Source organism: Rhipicephalus sanguineus, chromosome 1, assembly GCF_013339695.2.
Source record: "Rhipicephalus sanguineus isolate Rsan-2018 chromosome 1, BIME_Rsan_1.4, whole genome shotgun sequence".
Lineage (NCBI taxonomy): Eukaryota > Metazoa > Arthropoda > Arachnida > Ixodida > Ixodidae > Rhipicephalus > Rhipicephalus sanguineus.
Window position 1 is genome coordinate 155,045,659 of NC_051176.1, and position 19,259 is coordinate 155,064,917.

A 19,259-nucleotide genomic window follows, 5' to 3' on the forward strand; every position below is an offset into this window, starting at 1 on the left:
ATTGCAAAGATAGATTAAAGTAGAAAATCGCTGTAAAGAGCCAAATATGGAAGAGGAAGCTGTGGTATTGCATTGGTTGTTGTGATGTTCATGTAGCATTCTATATGGCTGGATATTGCGTATTGCAACCTCCACATCAGTCTTGTCATAGAAAAGACTTAGTGTAGCCATAATAGGTTCTATTTTAGTTTTCTAGTGAATGACGTAGATAGTGTAGTGAACAATACGAGACGACGACGAAGCAGCTAAGAAAGCAAGCGCAAGCTCGGGTCGCGTGGCTACCACTACACGCCCCTATACGCCTGACTCATCTGAATACACTGCAATTTCTGATGTTGCCAGGTACGCCGAAGATTGCCGACAATTGGCCCGTTCGCTGACAACCGAGGACCAAGGCCATCAGAAGCTAAGGCACGACCCCGACCGACCTCTCCCTACTTTCACGACAGGTGCCCTGGTTTGGCTTTGGATTCCACCGAACACTCCTGGCCTTTCGTCGAGATCACTGGCCCAATATCACGGGCCCTACCGCGTTCTCACTCGTACGTCCCCAGTCAATTATAAGGTTCAGCCTTTGACACAGTCCCAAGACTTTTGTCGTCGTGGTAGGGAAATCGTCCACGTGAGTCGCCTCAAGCCCTATTATGACCCCGCCGTACTGACAATGCCTTAGGTCGCCAGGATGGCTACGCTATTCACTGGGGGCAAATGTAGTGAGCAATACGTGACGACGACGAAGCAGCCATGAAAGCAAGCCACAGCGTTAGTGGCAGCTGCACGACTCGAGCTTGCGCTTGCTTGGATTTTGGCCCCTTGACGTTCCTCGTCGTTCCTTCGCGTTTGTACATGAATAAACCACATGACAATAGCAATGTCTTTAGGAAAAAAAGGCGTTGCTAACACTGGCCATTTCGCAAGTAGGGCTTGCATCCCTGTGTTCTTTATAATTTTTTAGTAGGGGTATTGCTGGCTGGAACTGATCTTAAGCAGATATGAAAGACTGCAATATTAGATTCTGTTTCCAGAAAAATACTGTCACCCAAAGGGTTAAAGAAGAAGGGTCTTTTTCCCTGCCGCGTATCATCACTATCAGCCCATTTTATAGCCACTCTCCAAGTGATTACCAATTTACCTCAACCTGCACAAGCCAATTCTATTTCACGCCTACAAATTTCTCAATTTGTGATGCATATGTTGTTACTGTTCTGAAGAGGGAGAATACTGTTGTTAGGAAAAGAGATAGAGAAATCTATTGTTGATTTTTATTTATGGCAAGGCTTAACTTATATACAAATATAAACACATAGAAAATGCTGCTAAAGCACCACTATGACTGGTTGCCTTGGTGTGCAAGCAGCTTGTGCACTGATGCTTTCACCAATCCCGACACAAAGTCGTTTTGGAAGCACTGTGTTGCAAGGGCCTCCCGAAATAATTTCGCCAACTCCTCTCCAAGAACTGAAGTTTCCTTACACTGAGCCACATCGACAAGTAGCAATAGCTCTTGCTTCAAACACTGGCTTGGTAGACTTGACAGGGCAAATACAAGTGCCAAAATAATTTCACATAGATCTTCCTCCGGAAGCTCCTTAGTCCCCTTCAGGCATGCCTGCAACCAACCAAGGGATGTACAGCTTTTAAAACTCCCAAAGTTTGTGCTCTACATTTGCAAGGAACATAATGTTTTATGTGTTAGCCATAGCGCTACGAAGAGCTTCAACTATATTTAAAGACTGAAAAATTATGCGTATTTATCATTCCTGGTGCACTGTTGCTCCTTTATGTTCCAAAACACGGACTATAAAGACCAGTAAGTAATGCAGCGTGCCATATTGTTGCTTAATTGCCATGTCATAAAAGCATTTCAGGAGTTTTCAAGCTAAGGTGTGAACTACAACACGTAGCATACTTAAAGTGCTCCACCACCTACAGGGCAGCCCAGTGCTCAGGCATAACTTGTTTTAGGCTCTTTTTTTTTTTCTCCCAGGAACTTTCTAAAAGAAAAATGCACAAAATGTATTCAGCACCTAGCCCACAACTGCAAGTTTTAAAATGAAGAATTAAATCAATGCATCATGCATGAAGACCACAGTAAACAGGCAAACAGCACTATCTTCTTGTTAAAGTGCACTTTAATTAAATGTTCTTTTTTTGTTACTCATGGCACTTCTTTCACAAACTCAAAGACAGCACTTGCAGCACAGTGCAAACACGAATGGAGAGGAAGAAAAAGTGTGCTGCAGTACACATGCATTAATGTTGCAGGCCCTGCTTGTCAGTCAATTGTGTGGTATGGTGTACTAAATGAACTCAACAGAAAACCACTGATGTTTTTCAGTGCTCATTGAAAGCATTATCTGCCTGTATTTGCACAATGTTGTCATGGTGTAGTGGTTAGAATGCCCTGCTTGAAACCACTATACCATTGGTTCTCTCCCACCTGCTTGGATGTATATTATTTCCAAAATTTTTAAACACTGTGCCTGAACCAGAAAGTGTAACAAATCCATAAACACAATCAGCCCATTTCCTAAATCATACCTGCCATTCACAATAGAGCCTACAGTCAGAGAAACGAAAGTGTACCAGTGCAATAGCTGAGTGGCCCATAAGCATGGCTTTCAGAACAGGGGAACAGTGGGTCTATACTACACCACGGAATACAGAATGCTGTTCTGTGTTGGTCCTCCCTAATTGGTCAATTCTACCTGTCAGTCAACTAAGTGAGTGTTCCCAGCACTATGGCACTTCGACCCCTTTTCACTGGCCATTTCTAAATACGTCAGGGCCCCCCATATGCAGCCCCTAATGCATGACAACATGGAGCGAAGGAAATAGTGTTCGGTATTCTGTGGTATGTTATATGCCAGTTGAGGCACAAAATGAATGAAGAATGCAGCCTTTACAGCCATGCAGTAGTCCGCAATAGTGGCAGACTACAGTTAAGGGGAGACGTGGGTCTTGAAAAAAAGTTTTTGTTAGTTGGGCTAACTGAATGAAATTTAATACACTTATTCAGTTCTTTTCTGCAGATTCCAAATCTTCAAGTAGATTTTTATTATCTGCATTAGAACAAAAGATATGCAATTTCTGAGAGCATATTTCTTACGGTACTTTTTGACAACTTTGCTTTGTCAAACACAAAACAAAATATGTAGCAAGATTGCCAGAGAGCTCGTCTAGCATATGATGCTAATTTGATTGTTTTCATCAAACTTCGAATGCAAAATAAACGGATACAAATATGAGTGAAAAATTTTTGCTTCATACGCTTTACAATTATCGAGAATTATCATATGGTAAACAACATTATAAGAAAATAAATAGCATCATCGGCTAGACCAGCTTTCTGGCAATCTTGCCACATACTTTGCTTTTGTGTTTGACGAAAAGAAGTTGCCAAAATCCCTGTAAGAATTGTGCTAGAAAACATTGTAGAACTAGCGTATCTTCTGTTCTAATGCAGCTATTAAAAATATACTCAGAGATTTGGAATCTGCAGAAAAAACCGAATAAGTGTATTAAATTTAATTCCGTTCACCCAACTATTAAAAACACACTTTTCAAGACCAATGCCTCCCCTTAAACCAAAGGTGCAGAAAAACAAAGAGCTCAAACACAGAAGACATTCAAGAAATGGTGCTTTCACACCACCAGCAATAAATAAATGGCACAATAATTACATTTAAAGATGCATTGCACTTACCATGACAGTATTAGCAAAACATGTGAACAGGTAGCTCCAGTTGCCTACAGCAACATAACTCTTGCAACCAATAAGGCACATCACAAGTTCTCGAATAAAGATGGCAGGGGACACGCTATGGCCTGCATCAATACTCAGTGCCCTCCTGAGCTGAGCTGACAAAATCTCCCATTCCTCCGAAGTAGCCCCTGCAAGCCACTGAAAATTGTAAAAATGGAAGCTTGAGCGAGTTGGTATGCGTTCATCTCTGTTGAAACAGCGCTCACGAGACGACGACAAAGTAAAAGAAGGCTCCTGTCCTGTGCCTTCTTTTACTTCGTCGTCGTCTCGTGAGCGCTGTTTCAACAAAGATGAAAACTGTAAATAAGTTGTGATGCTAATCCAAACAACACTATGGACAGACCTCATGAGTATGAAAAAAGAGGCTCGTTTTAACCATGCAAATCATTTGAACACATCACTTCCACAAGTCTGCAGCTTATAGTCGCTGCAACAATATTTTAAATCAGCCCTGCAGCACTTTTTGGAGACAATGAATAAGCTATGCCAGACTTAAGCCAAATTTCACAAACATTGGGGCCAAATACCAGTACTCCCTCATGTACCAAAAAATGCACAACATGGTTCTTAAGATTGACCGTACTTTTCTGCTATACTTTCAAGCTACCATTCTTTAGACAATCTCCATGGTAATGCCAGGGACCCATCCTACACATGTTAGCCAGATTCCTGAATACACCACAAGAAATCAAAACAAACTCAATTGCATGTTCTGTGATGGTATCTTAATGTAACCTGTTAAAAATTTTGCGATCTAGGAGAGTGAAATCACAACACAAATTTTTGTTGTTGTTTGCAGGCAATGTTCGCAGGTGTCGTGGTGGGATATTGCAGTTGTATCTTTATTAGTTAGAATTTAAACTTTGCTAATATGAAGTGACAAGTAAATAATAAGCTTGCTGAGGCAAATTGGGAGCTACATAAAACGATGGAAGTGACTTTGAATGTTTAGGAACAGCATTTAGAGCAGGAAAAGTTCAATTATAATATCTGGAGTTTTATGTGCCAACACAACCATATGATTATGAGGCATGCCGTAGTAGAGGGCTCCAGAAATTTTGATCATCTGGTGTTCTTTAATGTACACTGAAATCCCACAATACACGGGCCTCTAGCATTTCGCTTCCATTGAAATGAGACTGCGACAAACGGAATCGAACCTGTGCCCTGGAGCTAAGCTACATGACATCTTACACCATAAGCTACCACAGTGGGTGCAATCATGTTTAAAAGATTCCTCATACAGTGATGTTACCGAGGACTTCTGATTTGGAGCACTTTGGAGCAGCAAAAATTTCCATCGTGGAGCACTTTGGAGCAGCAAAAATTTCCATCGTGGAGCACTTTGGAGCAGGTAATTTTGCATCTGGGAGCACTCAGGAGCAGCTAATTTTACATCCTGGAGTGCACTGGAGAAGCAAATTGCATTACCATTCAAGCACCTAAATTATTATTATGGGGCTCTTATGAAGAGCTGGAAATATTTGCATTCATTGCAAATCTCATGGAAAAAATCATCTCAGGAGAACTCCATATTTCACTCTATAATGCAAAAATAAGGGCTCATGCAGTGTAGTGATCTGGATTAACCTCTATAAACAGAATACTGCGTCAATATGAAATTGTACTTTATGAAATAACACTCTATAAGTACATCTATGTGGTTATCGGCAGACGTGGTAGACAAAGGCTGTGACGTACATTAGTGCCTGAATGCTAATGAGTCGCACTGTCCCTAATGCATTCCCCTAAGACAACTCTAAGGCAAAAGCCAGGTGCCGTTTTTTTCTCGACTGATGTAGCGATCCTCCCCCTCCTCTCTGCAAGCTTTCTGCACCTAACGTGGTATTGCACCGCCTCGATCCGGAATTGGAGGCATTGTAAGCTTTCCGCACCTCACCTGGTTTTGAACTAGCTCCATGATCGGCGCACCGATCACGGAAGCAATGCAAAGAGACGATGTCATGTGATGACGTCATCACGTGACATCACGATATATGACGTCATGATGACGTCATCACGTGATATATTTTTTGCACCAATCCTTTGACGCCGCCGACGGTCAATTTCAGCGTTTGATGTAGCATCAAAGGCTTTCGCATTAATATTGCGAGTATTGAACGTTATAACAGCCTGGCCGTTAGCAACTTGGCCTTGCATACCAAGCTGTCCACCACCATGTCACCTTTGTGCCGTGCGTGAAACAGCTTCGCTAATCATCCATTTCGCAAAGTGCAATATGGCTCAACTTTTTTTTCTTTTTATTCTGATAGCAATTATATATGGACACTCTCCACGGGTTATTGCCGTCGCTGTTGCCGTCATTTTCCGTATAAAGTCCTAACTGATAACATCACCACGTGCATTCTACCCGCGGATAAAAGCTCGCGAGTGCTGGCGACGAACGCGGCTGAAGCGGAGATTAAACGAGCCGGCTGTCTCCGTCGCACGGAGAGCGCATGCGATAACATCTTCCCGCGTGTGGGCCTACCGTCGATTGCTTATCAAACAGAGAGGAAACGCCCCGCCTGTCTTTCGTAAGGAGCATGAACGGACGCCGGAGGAGTGGAGGGGGTGGGGGTGTTGACTGCGTCGCTCGAAGGGCGCAGTCGCTGGCGCGCGCACTATCTCGAGGTATCAGGAGACGGCTCGTAAAGTTGCTGTGCGCTCAACGCTAACTTCGCGTTCAGGACAACATGAAAATCGCTTCGGTTCCTGGAGCGGCCGTATTCCTTTAAATCAGCGTTTTGTTGAGTAACGCGACATCGGGTCGAAAAAGGTTAGCTGCTAGCTTTACTTCATATAACAACACAATTAATTTTATTAATGAGGTGACATTTAAAAAAATGCAAGCAGAAAATTTGAATTGGGACCATAGAACTCACGAGCTCGAAAGAGCAGGCCCTTTAAGGGGGTATTTACCGCAAAGCGATTACAAGCCCGGATATGCTGGTGGAAGGAATTACGAAAAAGCTCTGCTGGATGAAGATCCATAGATAAAGTATACTTGAGGAAAAGTGTCAACGCGTTCCCGCCGTTGACGTGCTCTTCCATAGATGCGAAGCACGGAAAATTCGATATTGTTTTATATCTATCCTTAGCGATCCCAGATTTCATTGTCTAGAAACAGAAGTGACAGACATTTTAGCGGCACGCGTGTAGTTGTTACTGAACATTGCTTTCATTGCGTGCCGTGCGACGCTTGAAACGAGCTATCAGCAGCGTTTCTGGAACAGACCACGTCCGCCGATGAATCCCCGCCACACTTTCACGCTGCCGATTGGCCTAGACGTCACGAGCCTCTGCGGAGAGCGCGTTTTGCCGTGGAGCCGACTTGCAGAACAAAAGCTGCGTCGGCACCGTGCATAGCGTCATGGCTTACGCGGGACGCACGCACGCACCAACGCTGTTAATTCAGTGGAATTATTCTTGGTCTGTAGTTGTAACATTGACGGCCCCAAGCTCAAGCTGCACACATTTTGACGCGCCAGTGGTATTGCTGGTGATAGACGCCCGCAAACCCGAGACTCTGGCGCAGTTTGGCGCAATTTTCATCGATATTATCAGAATGGCGCTGTAAATTCAATTTGGCGCACTTTGGCGCAGTTGGCGCAGGAGTGGAATCACTGCTCATAATACACATGATTTAAAACGCAAAGCCCTTGCTTTCACAAGCTACTTACCTGACATCAACGTCTAAAGATCACAAAATTGAGCGTTCAATAAGGCCCATCACTATGGGATATACATAGCAAAGCACTGCCAAAAAATAAAATAAAATCACATTCTTTCTTCCTTTGAAAGATGTTAGAATAAAGGTGCAGTGTTCCTATCTCAGTTGGGCCTTGGCTACCTTTAATGCATAATTTAAATCACAAAAGAAAGAATTTCATATTTTCAGATGACACCCCATTAAAACTATTTTGGGAGCATGTACCCACCACGGTGGTCTAGTGGTTATGATGCTCGACTGCTGACCCGAAGGTCGCGGGATCGAATCCCAGCAGCCGCAGCCGCATTTCGATGGAGGTGAAATGCTAGAGGCCTGTGTACTTAGATTTATATGCACGTTAAAGAACACCAGATGGCCAAAATTTCCGAAGCCCTCCACTACGGTGTCCCTCATAATCATATTATGGTTTTGGGCTGTAAAATGCAAAACCTCAGAAATTATTATTATTATTTTGGGAGCATGTAACAACTTTTCCTCATCTGGGATGATGTACAGTTATGGAGCATGCTAGAACACATGTTTCCGTGTCATGGAGCTCTTGGTTTGAACCCAGATAAATTTGGGAACTTTTTCTGTTCTTTTAGTTTTTCAAGGCTCTGACTATGATGTTACAAGCAGCTGTGATTCTAGCGGGAAACAAGCTGTTAGAGGGATACCCAGTTACCGAGCTCGTAACTGCTTAGGGCAGTAAAACATGGTAGCACTTTGCAGCAGCAACTGTTTCAGAGCTTCTTTCATGCCTGACTCATAATGTGCACCAACTTCAAGTGAAGAATATACAAGACAGAACATTCGGATCCTTTCACAATGATGATATTTCAGAAACCCTAAGAGGGAGCACCTAGCATGAGCACAGACAATGCTGAGAAATAAAATATTTTATTGCTTGACATATGATCCTGCTCGATAACTTTTGTGAAAAGGGATTGCTGTGCTCTTCTAGTGCCACATGCTTTGTGACTTGCAGCTATTTTTGGCATTTTTATGCCTATTATTGGTACCTTTCCTTCTTTTTCAATGGGCCACACAGTACAGTCAGTCAGAAAGTACACTAAGCGTGTTGTAACTGAAGGAATACTATAGCACTGCACAGTCATCATTCCAGGAACAGCCATGAAGTTGATTTGTCTTATCTGAGAAGGTAAGAATGAAATTACAAGAGTGAAATGGGCCCTGTGCAGCCAGCCGCAGTGTGAGCAGTCCACCTCCCCCCCCACACACAAAAAAAGAGAGCAAAATTAATACTGTTGAAAATGACTGTATATTCTTAAACTTCCACGAGTTTGTACAGTCCAATGCAAAAACTTTAATGCAACTAGAAAACCTCAGCACGGTGTTCACTGGTTATCCCTGTAGCAAACTATTATACAATGTAACAAAGTTATCTGAAAAGTGCACAGTCATTGTCATACTAATCAGTGCACAGTCATACTAATCAGTGCACAGTCATTGTCACTCAGACATGTGCAGCATTTCCCAGTAAAAGATGAAATTACCTTTCATAATATGTAAAACACAAACATGTAAAAACATGACCACAGTACTCACAAGGCAGAAGTGTGGCATTAAAAGCTCAGTGAGGGAACACTCGGGAAACTGAGATGCAATTTCCTGGCACTCAGAACTCCATTTTTTCGCATCCAATAGGACCAATTCGCCTCTGTGAATGGGCACACCTGGTTTGACAAGTACACATAATAATGAAACACCAAATTTCTTCTGCAAGAAACAAAGTAACAATCGGCAACTTCGAAAAACGGAAAAGGAGCAAAGGTTACCCTGCTTATATTAATGTAGAATAAATATCAGGCAAGCTACCAAAATTTGCTTCTAATGATTAGAGTCTGTGGCAAAAGCAAAAATCAGGGTTTCTTAATGTTCAAACCTTTGAGTACAGTTTCAGTTTATTATTCATTCGGGATTACGGTTTGTTTCTTATAGATAAGTATACAGACGAGGGTGCCAGTGTCAAAGACTGCATCAGAACTTTTGTCTAGGAAATCAAAGAGTAAATATTTTTTTGTAAACTATTGTCTTTCTGGCTGTACATGAGCTTACAGATACCGAAACTTACTTATACTAAACTCAATCATAAAATTTCCCATACAAAGGAGAAGTATATGCTCAAATATCCATTATGTGACTAACAGCGCAAAAAAGGACAAGGAACCAGAAAGAAACAGAGACGGTCCCTTGTCCTTCTTTTGCGCTGTTAGTCACATAATGGATCACCAACTTGCCCAAAAATTTGCTCTCGAATATCCACTGTGGATGCATAGGCTCACCCGCAATAAGCCCTTCATTTATCATCGCTTTTCATAAATAACAAGCCAGATTATGCCTCCAAATGCTCACTTTGGATCCCTTAAACACTTTTTTTAACATATTACAAAAATATTACCAATTTATAGGTAGGGCCCCATGAACACATGAGCCGAACATTATTGCACTGCATTCAGCAGAAAATTTACAATCGCATGCCAAAAAGGGCAAAAAGTTGCTTGCCCTCTCCTTTGCGATGATGTAATCAGCAATGCAGCAAGCAGGCCTAACAGGTAGTGGCCGATTCCTTGATAGTGAGAATATTCTCAGTAATAGTAGTACTACTAAGCTTTAGTTCAATGAATGCAAATGAATGAAAAGATTACATTCTGCAATGCCAATAAGGCCAAAAAGACTCACACAGTAGTTCATCTTTGCTCTTCCAGTCCCAATCAACAGCTGTCCATTTAATGTTTAGCTTTCCCCTACATTCAAATGAGGGGGCACCTGGCATACATGGGTGCTCTTTCAAACACTTCATGGCTGAGTTGGTCACATATCTTGTACTGAGACCGCCGCGCCGATACTCACTCCCAAACTCCCAAACCACACATATGCTTGACAGCACATACTAGCTTTCTATGCACCTCACGAGCTAGACACCTTGGTAGAGATCACTTCATGTCGAGCTAATTGAATGCACTGCAAAATGTATAATCTGGATTTTGGTACCATCAGTCAGTCAAGCTTGCACAGGAAAAAACCGGTCCATACCAGGTACTCACATAGCTCAACCAGACCACACTGCACAAGTACAAAGTGGCACCCTAGCCCTGTCGTGCAATTAGCAAACACTGTTATATGCATGACAGTCGCTACTTCTGCTGAGTAGTGCAGGTACTGTGGCTGATACAGTGAGCAGCAATGAGCCCTTTAACAGTAATCTCACTACCAAAATGCTTTGACAACCACTTGCTATGATTGGTATATGTATATGGGTGATGTAATTTCAAGCTAATAGTAATGTGGGGCAGCCTGAGTAACTTGAGCTATGGTGGAAATAGAGGCAACAACACATTAACCCCCCCCCCCCCTCTGCTTCCGCTGATGGCACCAATGCACTTGTGGGGCCCAAATGAAGAGAGAGAAAGCTGCTTGGAGGGTCTAATAACTGCCTGTAACTCCATTTACACTTGAAGCGTAAGAAAAACATTTGTGTCAGGAGATCTGTGAGGCAGTAAAGTCCAAAAGTGAGGGCCTTTCTATGATTACATAGATGTTTCAGGGCCCCCTTAAACAGTAGCTTCTTTAAAATGCACACTGAGTTTTCACACACACTACTATCGATAACTGGCCATTTCATTTATTTACACTCTCATTATCTAATAAAGTCTAGTGTCACGTCATGGAAGCAAGTATGTTACAAACATTCAGAATCAAAGAACCACAAAAGTATGAAGAAGCATTCTCAGAAACACAATAAAAATTTTTGTGCAATACAGGGAAAATACTCCCAAATAATAATATTAATTACTGAAAAGGCAGCAAACCAGCCGATGACAATCAGACTAACGACTAAGTTATATTGTTCCTCAAATTAGAAGAATAAATACAAAAGATACTAAAGGTCCATAGAAAAATGCATGTTTCAAGTCAGTGCCTCCTCTATTTTTCAGTGCCTGGGCGAAAGCTCTCCTCGGGCCGTGGAGCGCGCGCTCTGCGTCCGCTCGCCGCTGCCGCGTGGTGGCGCTGTGCAAGTAGACTACGGGAAGCTGGCGCTGAACGCCGCGCGTATCATGAAGCTCACGAATTCGTGTATGCATCTGAGTTTAATTGCATTGTGCTTCTTGCAGGCTTTCACAGGTACAGGGGGATGGAAAGAAACGCAAACATAGCGGCGTGCTGTTTTCATCACGCTCTAACCACGGTGGCAATAAAAAGATGCTAGATGGTCTTTTATTGTGTCATGGATGACGTGTTCTCATCAATCATCCAGGCTATAACCACTTGAAAATAGATGCGAAACAGCAAAGAATGCAGATGCCGCATGTTCGTGTGTCTTTCCATCCCCGCTGTAAGTATTCAACAGGCAGACTGTCAGGCCGTGCTGCCGGTTCGATACTTGCAATCAAGTTTGATAGTATTCGCGTTTTATTTTCTATTTCAGGCTATTGCAACCACCCCAATGCCTTAGTATGTCATACTGTTGTGTTCCACTCTGCAAATGGAACTGAAAGAAATCACGATTGTTTTTTTTTTTGTTTCCCTTTACTGATAAAGAAAAAAAATCTCACAGGGTCCCTTATGCATTCATCTAAGACGACTGAAAGGCGAAAGCCATCTTCTTCTTTTTCTTCTAGTCAATGTATTGAACATTCCCTGCCACCCTCTGAGATATTTCTGCGCCTATAACGTGGTTTTCTTACAGCCTCAAGGATCGGAGGCAGTGCAAGCTTTCTGCAGATCAGCGGAGGCATGCACTGCCTCCGTGATCGGCCCATTTTGACCAAGCGAAGATGTAATATGATGACGTCACAGTATGTGACGTCACGACAATTTCACAAAATTTTACGATCTGTGACGTTATATGATGACGTCATCACATAATTATTTTTTGCATCACTCGTGCTGACGCCGCCGCCGGTCAATTTTCGCGTTTGATGAGGCATCTAAGGCTTTCGCCTTAATACACTATTTGGCTGTCGTTCCATGAAATTCCAGCTGCCACTGGTGTTCGGTTGAGGTGGCTTGCAGTAATTAGGCGGGATAATTGGTCTCCTAATACATCTTCAAACTGCACTAGAATATGCAGCCGTCGTTTACGACGCGAAGATTTCATAGAATATAAGAAGCGGCGGCTTACGAAGGATGCAGTAGCGTCACTCTTTGCAGACTACCCTTCACGTTTGCAGCCCAAGGTAACAACTGAATCAAGCATGGCAAGTATCCCTAAACGTGACCGTGTTGTGTTCGAACAGTCAACGAATGCATGTAGTACCAGTAGCAACGCTGCCTCGCGATCGCTGCCATGTGCATGCAGCGCTGACATTAGGTCCCGAAGTTGAAGAATCCGAGCCCATGGACACTACATGCGCTACCGGCGAAGCAACCGACAATCATTATGTACATTGTCACTGGAAGCAGCTTAGTGACATTTCATGCTATTTTGCGCATGAACTCATGGCTTGCGTATAGTGTGCTACACCAGTAGACGGTAGCACGCATCGGGGAACTTTAAGCGCCCAAGCTTTCAGTATTAGCTCTTGGCAAATGCTGCTTTCGAAAATCGACTTTCAGACAGTCAATACCCGACTCTCAGTCAAGCGAACGTAACGGTGACAAGACAACTTTCCGCGCATCACTGGCATGCACCCTCTGGAATTGGGCTAGCAGACGACGCGCTAGTGTCTCGATCAAATAGCCACGAAAGACACATGCCTTTGAAATGGGCTGGTTGCCCAGAACGACAAGTGCTTCATGATTCCAGTTTACAAGTTTTCATTATACTTTAAACAACGCGAATACAGCTGAAAAACTGAACCATATAGCAGCTTCGAATGCAGCCATGGCATTAGCGAGCGACAATGCGACGGCTGGTCTACTACGGTGGCGGCGCCTGGCAGCTAAAAGCCGCACTAATGCCGACGGTCGGTTCCCATTTCACTCCGCTCCTTCGCTCAGGCACAGAAAAATAGAGGATGCGCTGTTCAAGTAATCAATCGTGGGTGACAAGCGAAGCCTTATCCTGGTGCCAACATTTCAACAAAGAGATCTCATAATCAGGGCAACAAGTGCTTTCCTTGAGGGCATTCGTATATGTAGCTCCCTCCCACCCCAAAAACGAAGTACATAAGCAGATACACGAGAGCACTAGGGAAGTGGAAGAGTTTGAAAGCGAGGATTAAAGGGGCCCTGCAACACTTTTTGAGCATGGTCAGAAAACGCTGCCGATCGGTAGTTGAGGCCCATGAGAACACGTCATGTGAGCCAAACATTATAGTGCAGCACGCGGCCTGGAGTTTACAATTAATTCTGAAAGTCAGCTAGAAATCGCTCGATCGTCTCTCGACAAATGATGCCATAAACCCAAATGACCACACCATAAACCCAAAGTCCCTGGCCATAGGCTGATTTGAGCATTGTCAGCTGCAAAGTTACCGCGGCTGCTGCGGGATGCCACCACGTGTCTGTGCTCGCACTCGCGATCCCACTGAAAGTAAGCCACACATTCAAAGAAAAAAAAAATGAAGTGCTCAAGGTCATGAGGTGTACGTGACGCAACTTCTTTCACCCGTGCCATCCCTCCCTGCTTAGCTTCCAGCATGCTTGCTGGTATGAAAGGAGAGAGAAAACGCTTAAAGCACGCGACAAATTCCTGTAACTCTATTCGTACTTGACAGATTCTAAAATTTTTTTGTGGCAGTCGATTCGTGAGGCAATAAACTCCTCTAATGAAGCCATTCAATGATTACTTCGAAAAGTGTTGCAGAGCCCCTTTAATTATGATAGTGATGAGGGGTGAAGAGGTAAAGACTCTACAAGCCTTCCTAAGAAGTGGGGGTAACAAAAAAAGAATCGTAAAGAACTCTGAAGTTTAAAATAGGCAGCATCAACCTGGTGAGATTTTTAACAGAAAGCAGGACATATGCAGGGAGAGAGAGAGAGAAAAGCTGTCTCAGAAAGTGTCTAGCAAAGAGCGAAATGTACCACTGGAAAAGAAATCAATGAGTAAAAAACCTGCCTTGAAGAGAAATAAAAAAAAAGGCTGATTGACCAAAGATGGCAAAAAATACAGCAGTATTCAATGAAGGATGACAAGAGGTTGAAATAGAAATGAAAGAAAAAAGATGCTTAATAAAACAACAAAATATTTTAAAAATAGGGGACATGAGTGGCTCTGTCCTGACTAAACATAAAGCTGCAAAAAAAGTCTAGTGGTGCTCTTTACATTCTTGCCATTAGCATAACAAATAGATTCCAGAGCTCCCTTTGAGACATTAACACTTGTTGGCTGCAGTCTGCTGAACATTTGGTTGAAATATGGCTTTATATTTTCTGTAGCGGAAAGAACTGAAGTTTGACTGTAAATTCTATAAAGTACAAGTGTCTAAAAGTTGTGACCTGAGAAGTTGAAATGTTCAGTAAGTGCTTTCAGAATCTTCTTTGCTCTGTCTGTACCGTACGTCCACTCGATTTCCCATGTGCTACCTGAACTGGTTCATGGCAGTGCTGTCTGAGTGCCACTGTTGTACAGGGAACGTTTCAGCAAGTGCAGCAGCAACGCGATGCCGAAATGGATACGAGAGTGCAGATGTCATGCAAGCCCTCTGCTACAGTCGGTTGTCTCGCAAGTTGTGCCGGCCATAATTCGTGAAAGTCGGTGCCACTTAATTGCCTGGCATTTGCCACCATCTGCAACTACCGGAACAAGCTCACTGATGTACTTGTTGGGCTCTGTTAAAATAGACATGAATGCAGTCGGCTTCATTGTTTGCTGCAGTTCCAGCCATCTTGTGCTACACGACCTCGGCACTACCTCACAAGAAGTTGCAGTAAATTTGTGAACTAGGCTTGCACGACGCCTGCACTTCTCCAAAACAAATACCTCAGTGCCGACGCCGCCATGTTGAACACGTGAAACAAATGCCGAAGTGCAGCGTCACCGTGAACTAGTTCATGAAGTGCAAGTAAAACAAATGGATCTTATGTCTGTTTAATATTGCAACGACAATCACTTAATTCACTGCAAATTTAATTCAACTGCTGACCACCTTACCCTCCAAAATGATCTTTGTTCTAATGACTGACTGATGTTCAAACTGGCAAATGTCACTTAATATGGATATAAAATGTACAGTAGTGACCTTTACCTTCAGCAGCACTTTTATTTTGAGATGAATATTAGAAAAGATAGGAGATGGTTGTTTGTTAATGCGAATAAGAAACAGCATGGCTAGAATGCTACCTTGGGGTACACATTGAAGTTACATCACTGAGGGGAGATGAGAAAAAATTAACGCTAAACTACTGTCGGAAGTTTTTCAACCAGGATGATGCTTTATCAAGAAATTATATTTATCAAGGAGAGTTCAGCAAACAGTCAACAATGAGTAACATAAATGGAAGCTTTTGAAAAGTTAACATGTATGATATACAAACATACAATGCCTCATTGATGTACGTAAAGGACATTAGTAAATTATGTGCGTAGTGCTTCAAAAGAAATAGTTTTCTAAATTCAAGTTGGCTTTGATGGAAAAAAGCTTATTTTTGAAAAGCTGAGCAATGTCAGAGACAATGACATGCCTGAGCAGTTTGCGTGACACTGGTTGGATGATAGTTGCTGTTTCTGTTACCAGATTTAAACAGTGATACAGCCTTACCAAATTTCCACGCATCTGGTATTCTGCCAGTTAGTAGAGATGGTTGAAAAAGGTGATAAAGGACACTAAACATGCAAGTAGTCTATTTTAGAGCATCATAGATAATGCACTCTATTACTGCCCATGCTGAGTATTTAAAGTGGCTGATTAATGATGAGACACCTACGGATGCAATCACGGCAGTCATGCATCAGTAGTAGATTTCATCTGCAGTGTTGTGCTGGTAAGATCTTTATAAAGCACCAATGGTACTGTTACTGCTAATAAACAGACATTTCTCTGCGGTAACTAGGGTAGTTAGGTAGGATAATAATCCCTTGATATAGATATTCGGTTCATACACCTACCTTTAACTAGAATACGTATTTTGAATAGGTTAAAACCTCAAAACATACCACAGCATGGGTAGTTCATGCAAATGAATAAACATGAAGGATTATGCACAAGTGTCACTCACCAAATGCTTCATGAAAAATGCACTTTTTCTTGAGAAGGCATTTTATTGCTGCATGAGTTAGGTTTATACTACTCGGCAAATTTGTTTGGGTAGTGCATGCATCTGTAAAGGAAAGCCATAAGTGAAGTATTGACACGCTCAATGCACATTTCAAGCTTCCTCCATTTCCTTGAACCATATCAGCATTATGCACACAAGCATAAACCGGCAGTAAACTGCCATAAAAGTAAAATGAATGAAAGAAGGGGAATGATTTGATGGGCTTGTTTTTTTGTTTTTTTTTGTTAGACACAACCTAATAAAGCCAACAGACAATGAAGCCAAGGAAAGCATAGGGGACATTACTTGTAAAGTTGAACCCCTCAATAACGAAAGCCCTCAAGAACGAAATTCTCACGGCAACAAAGACATCTGGCATTCCCGGCGAACGTCCATAGAGTTCAATGCATTTGCCCCCTCTCGACAGCGAAGAGTTTTAGAAAGCACTGCCATAATAACGAAAGTTTCAGGTAGTGATCTGCAACAGTTTTTTTCAACCCATGAGCTGGGAACCCATATGTACGAAAATTGCCGCACTGCTCTTTTAACAAGTCGGTCAGCCTTGCCGGAGAGGGAAGCGGGTGTTTCTTCTGCAAGCACCGATGACCTGCAGCCACTAGCTGAAGCATGGGACGCGCTTCGATGTGTCGATGGAGCAATACCAGAAGCTACTGAACTGCACAATTTCTTGTGTGCTGACGCCGACCTGAGCGTGCATGAAGAGTTCAGCGACGACGCTATCATCGAAAGTGTGCGCGAAGAATAATGAAAGTGACGACGAGAGTGAGTAAAGCAACAAAACGCAAGAAAGGCAAGTAAGTTCGCATGAAGTTCTTGATGCTTTTGACATTATTCACACACTTTCCACGGCACCCACAATGACGACGAAGCTCTGCAAAGCTTATTAAGCTGCGAGGCTCGAGCCGTCAAGCTCCTTTAAAGCAACGTGAAACAAAGCACGATCAGTGACTTCTTTGAATAAATTTTGGTTGTGCAAAGTTATTGGTGCGCGTAGTTTTCTATTGTTGCGACAACGAAATTCTCACGAGAACGAACAAAAGTCGCTTCCGCGGCAATTTCGTTATTGAGGGGTTCGACTGTAGTCTTATTGCGATAGTAATTATATGGACACTCTCGGCATGTTTTTGCAGTCGCCATCATGTTCCATATAAAGTCAAAATTGATAACATCACGTCACACGTCACATGTCCTACGTGTGAGTCAGGCCCATGGCCAGGGGACCAGGCCCCCCCCCCCCCCCCCCCCCCCCCCCGAAATTTTGTTGAAAGATGGTTTTTTTGTCAAAAATAAATCACGAAAATAGGGGTTTTTCCCAAATAGTCAAGGCTTTCAGCAAGTGCCCCCCCCCCTCCCCGAAAAAAATTCCTGGCTACGAGCCTGGTGCGAGTGAAAGCATGCAAGCACTGCTGACGAATGCGGCTGTAGCAGAGATGAACTGTGCAGGCAGCCTCCATCATGCGAAAGGTGCATGTGAAAGGTGCATGCCCCACGCGTTGCATGTTCTATGTGCGAGTGAAAGTGAATGAGCGTTGCTGACGAACGCAGCTCAAGCATAATGAAACACACCGGCCGTCTCCATCACGCATAGAGGGGTGCCAGAGGTGGGGGATGCGAGACTCCGGCAACAATGCGTACCTTGACTGGTAGGGCGTGGTCACCCACATCCCTGCGCACCGTATATCTTTAGTGGGAATCCGCAGACAGTTCATACCTTTGTATGTGGTGTGCTTTTATCGCAGAGTTTGCGTTGAAGCCATAGACAGAGCAAAGGTCACTTCGCTCGCTGCACCGGCCTCATTTCCTAATGTCAGTGTTTTGTTGAGTCATGCCAGGTCAGATGCTAAAGGAGTGAGCTGCTAGCCGTACTTCGTATAACATTTCAATTTGTTACTATCGCTTTCATTGCTTCGTCCTTGGGGTGAAACAAGTGATCATGACATAAATTGAAATTAATTAAAGTGCACAAAAAATACCTTTGTCTTGGTGGGGCCCAACCCACAACCTCTGAATTACGCGCCTGATGCTCTACCAACAATGGTGGGCGCTCCACCATCCACTTTTTTGGGTATTTTTGTCTAATCCTGGGAGTGTTAGTCAACACCACTCGAAGCCAAGGCAGTGAGTGTGGAACACACTTTTTTTAACAGCGAAGCTGTTCAGCAAATCGTTCCTTGTGAGCCAATTGCAGAAAACTATCATCATCTTAATGGGTATGTGCCACTGTGCAGCGACCTCAGAATGAGTACAGAGAGAGAGAGAAAGAAAGAAATAGAGAAACAAACAGAGGGACGGAAAGAAAGATATAAAAAAAGAGAAAGAGAAAAATTCTTGCCGAAAAAAAATTCTTCACGAGGCGGGATTCCACCCCGCGTACCCTCGATCCGAAGCGAGCGTCCTAACAGCAAGGGGGTGTGAAAGGAGAGTGAGTGTAAGGAGGAGAGATGTGATGGCGAGGAGGAGAGAAAGGAGGAGGGGAGAGAGTAAGGAATACCCCAGAAAGAATTACAGAGAAAGAAATGCAGAAAGAAAAAATTACACCATCTCCCACTAAAGGGAACCATGTGGGGATGCGAAGCAGCGTTGGGTGTTCGCTTGTGT

General features: G+C 43.2%; 1 protein-coding gene across 3 annotated transcripts in view; it reads right to left on the reverse strand.

The window, feature by feature from the left end:
• Positions 1–1,248: 1,248 nt before the first annotated feature.
• The window catches only part of LOC119400563 (uncharacterized), a 273,061-nt gene continuing 255,050 nt past the window's right edge, over positions 1,249–19,259 (reverse strand). For all 3 annotated transcript variants that reach the window (XM_049417292.1, XM_049417290.1, XM_037667635.2), the window contains 4 exons: positions 16,602–16,703; positions 9,048–9,175; positions 3,707–3,904; positions 1,249–1,609 (listed from right to left, as the gene is read on the reverse strand). In XM_049417292.1, coding sequence (XP_049273249.1) covers positions 1,328–1,609; positions 3,707–3,904; positions 9,048–9,175; positions 16,602–16,703 — 710 coding nt within the window. In that variant the 3' untranslated portion in view covers positions 1,249–1,327. The remainder of the gene's footprint in view (positions 1,610–3,706; positions 3,905–9,047; positions 9,176–16,601; positions 16,704–19,259) is intronic.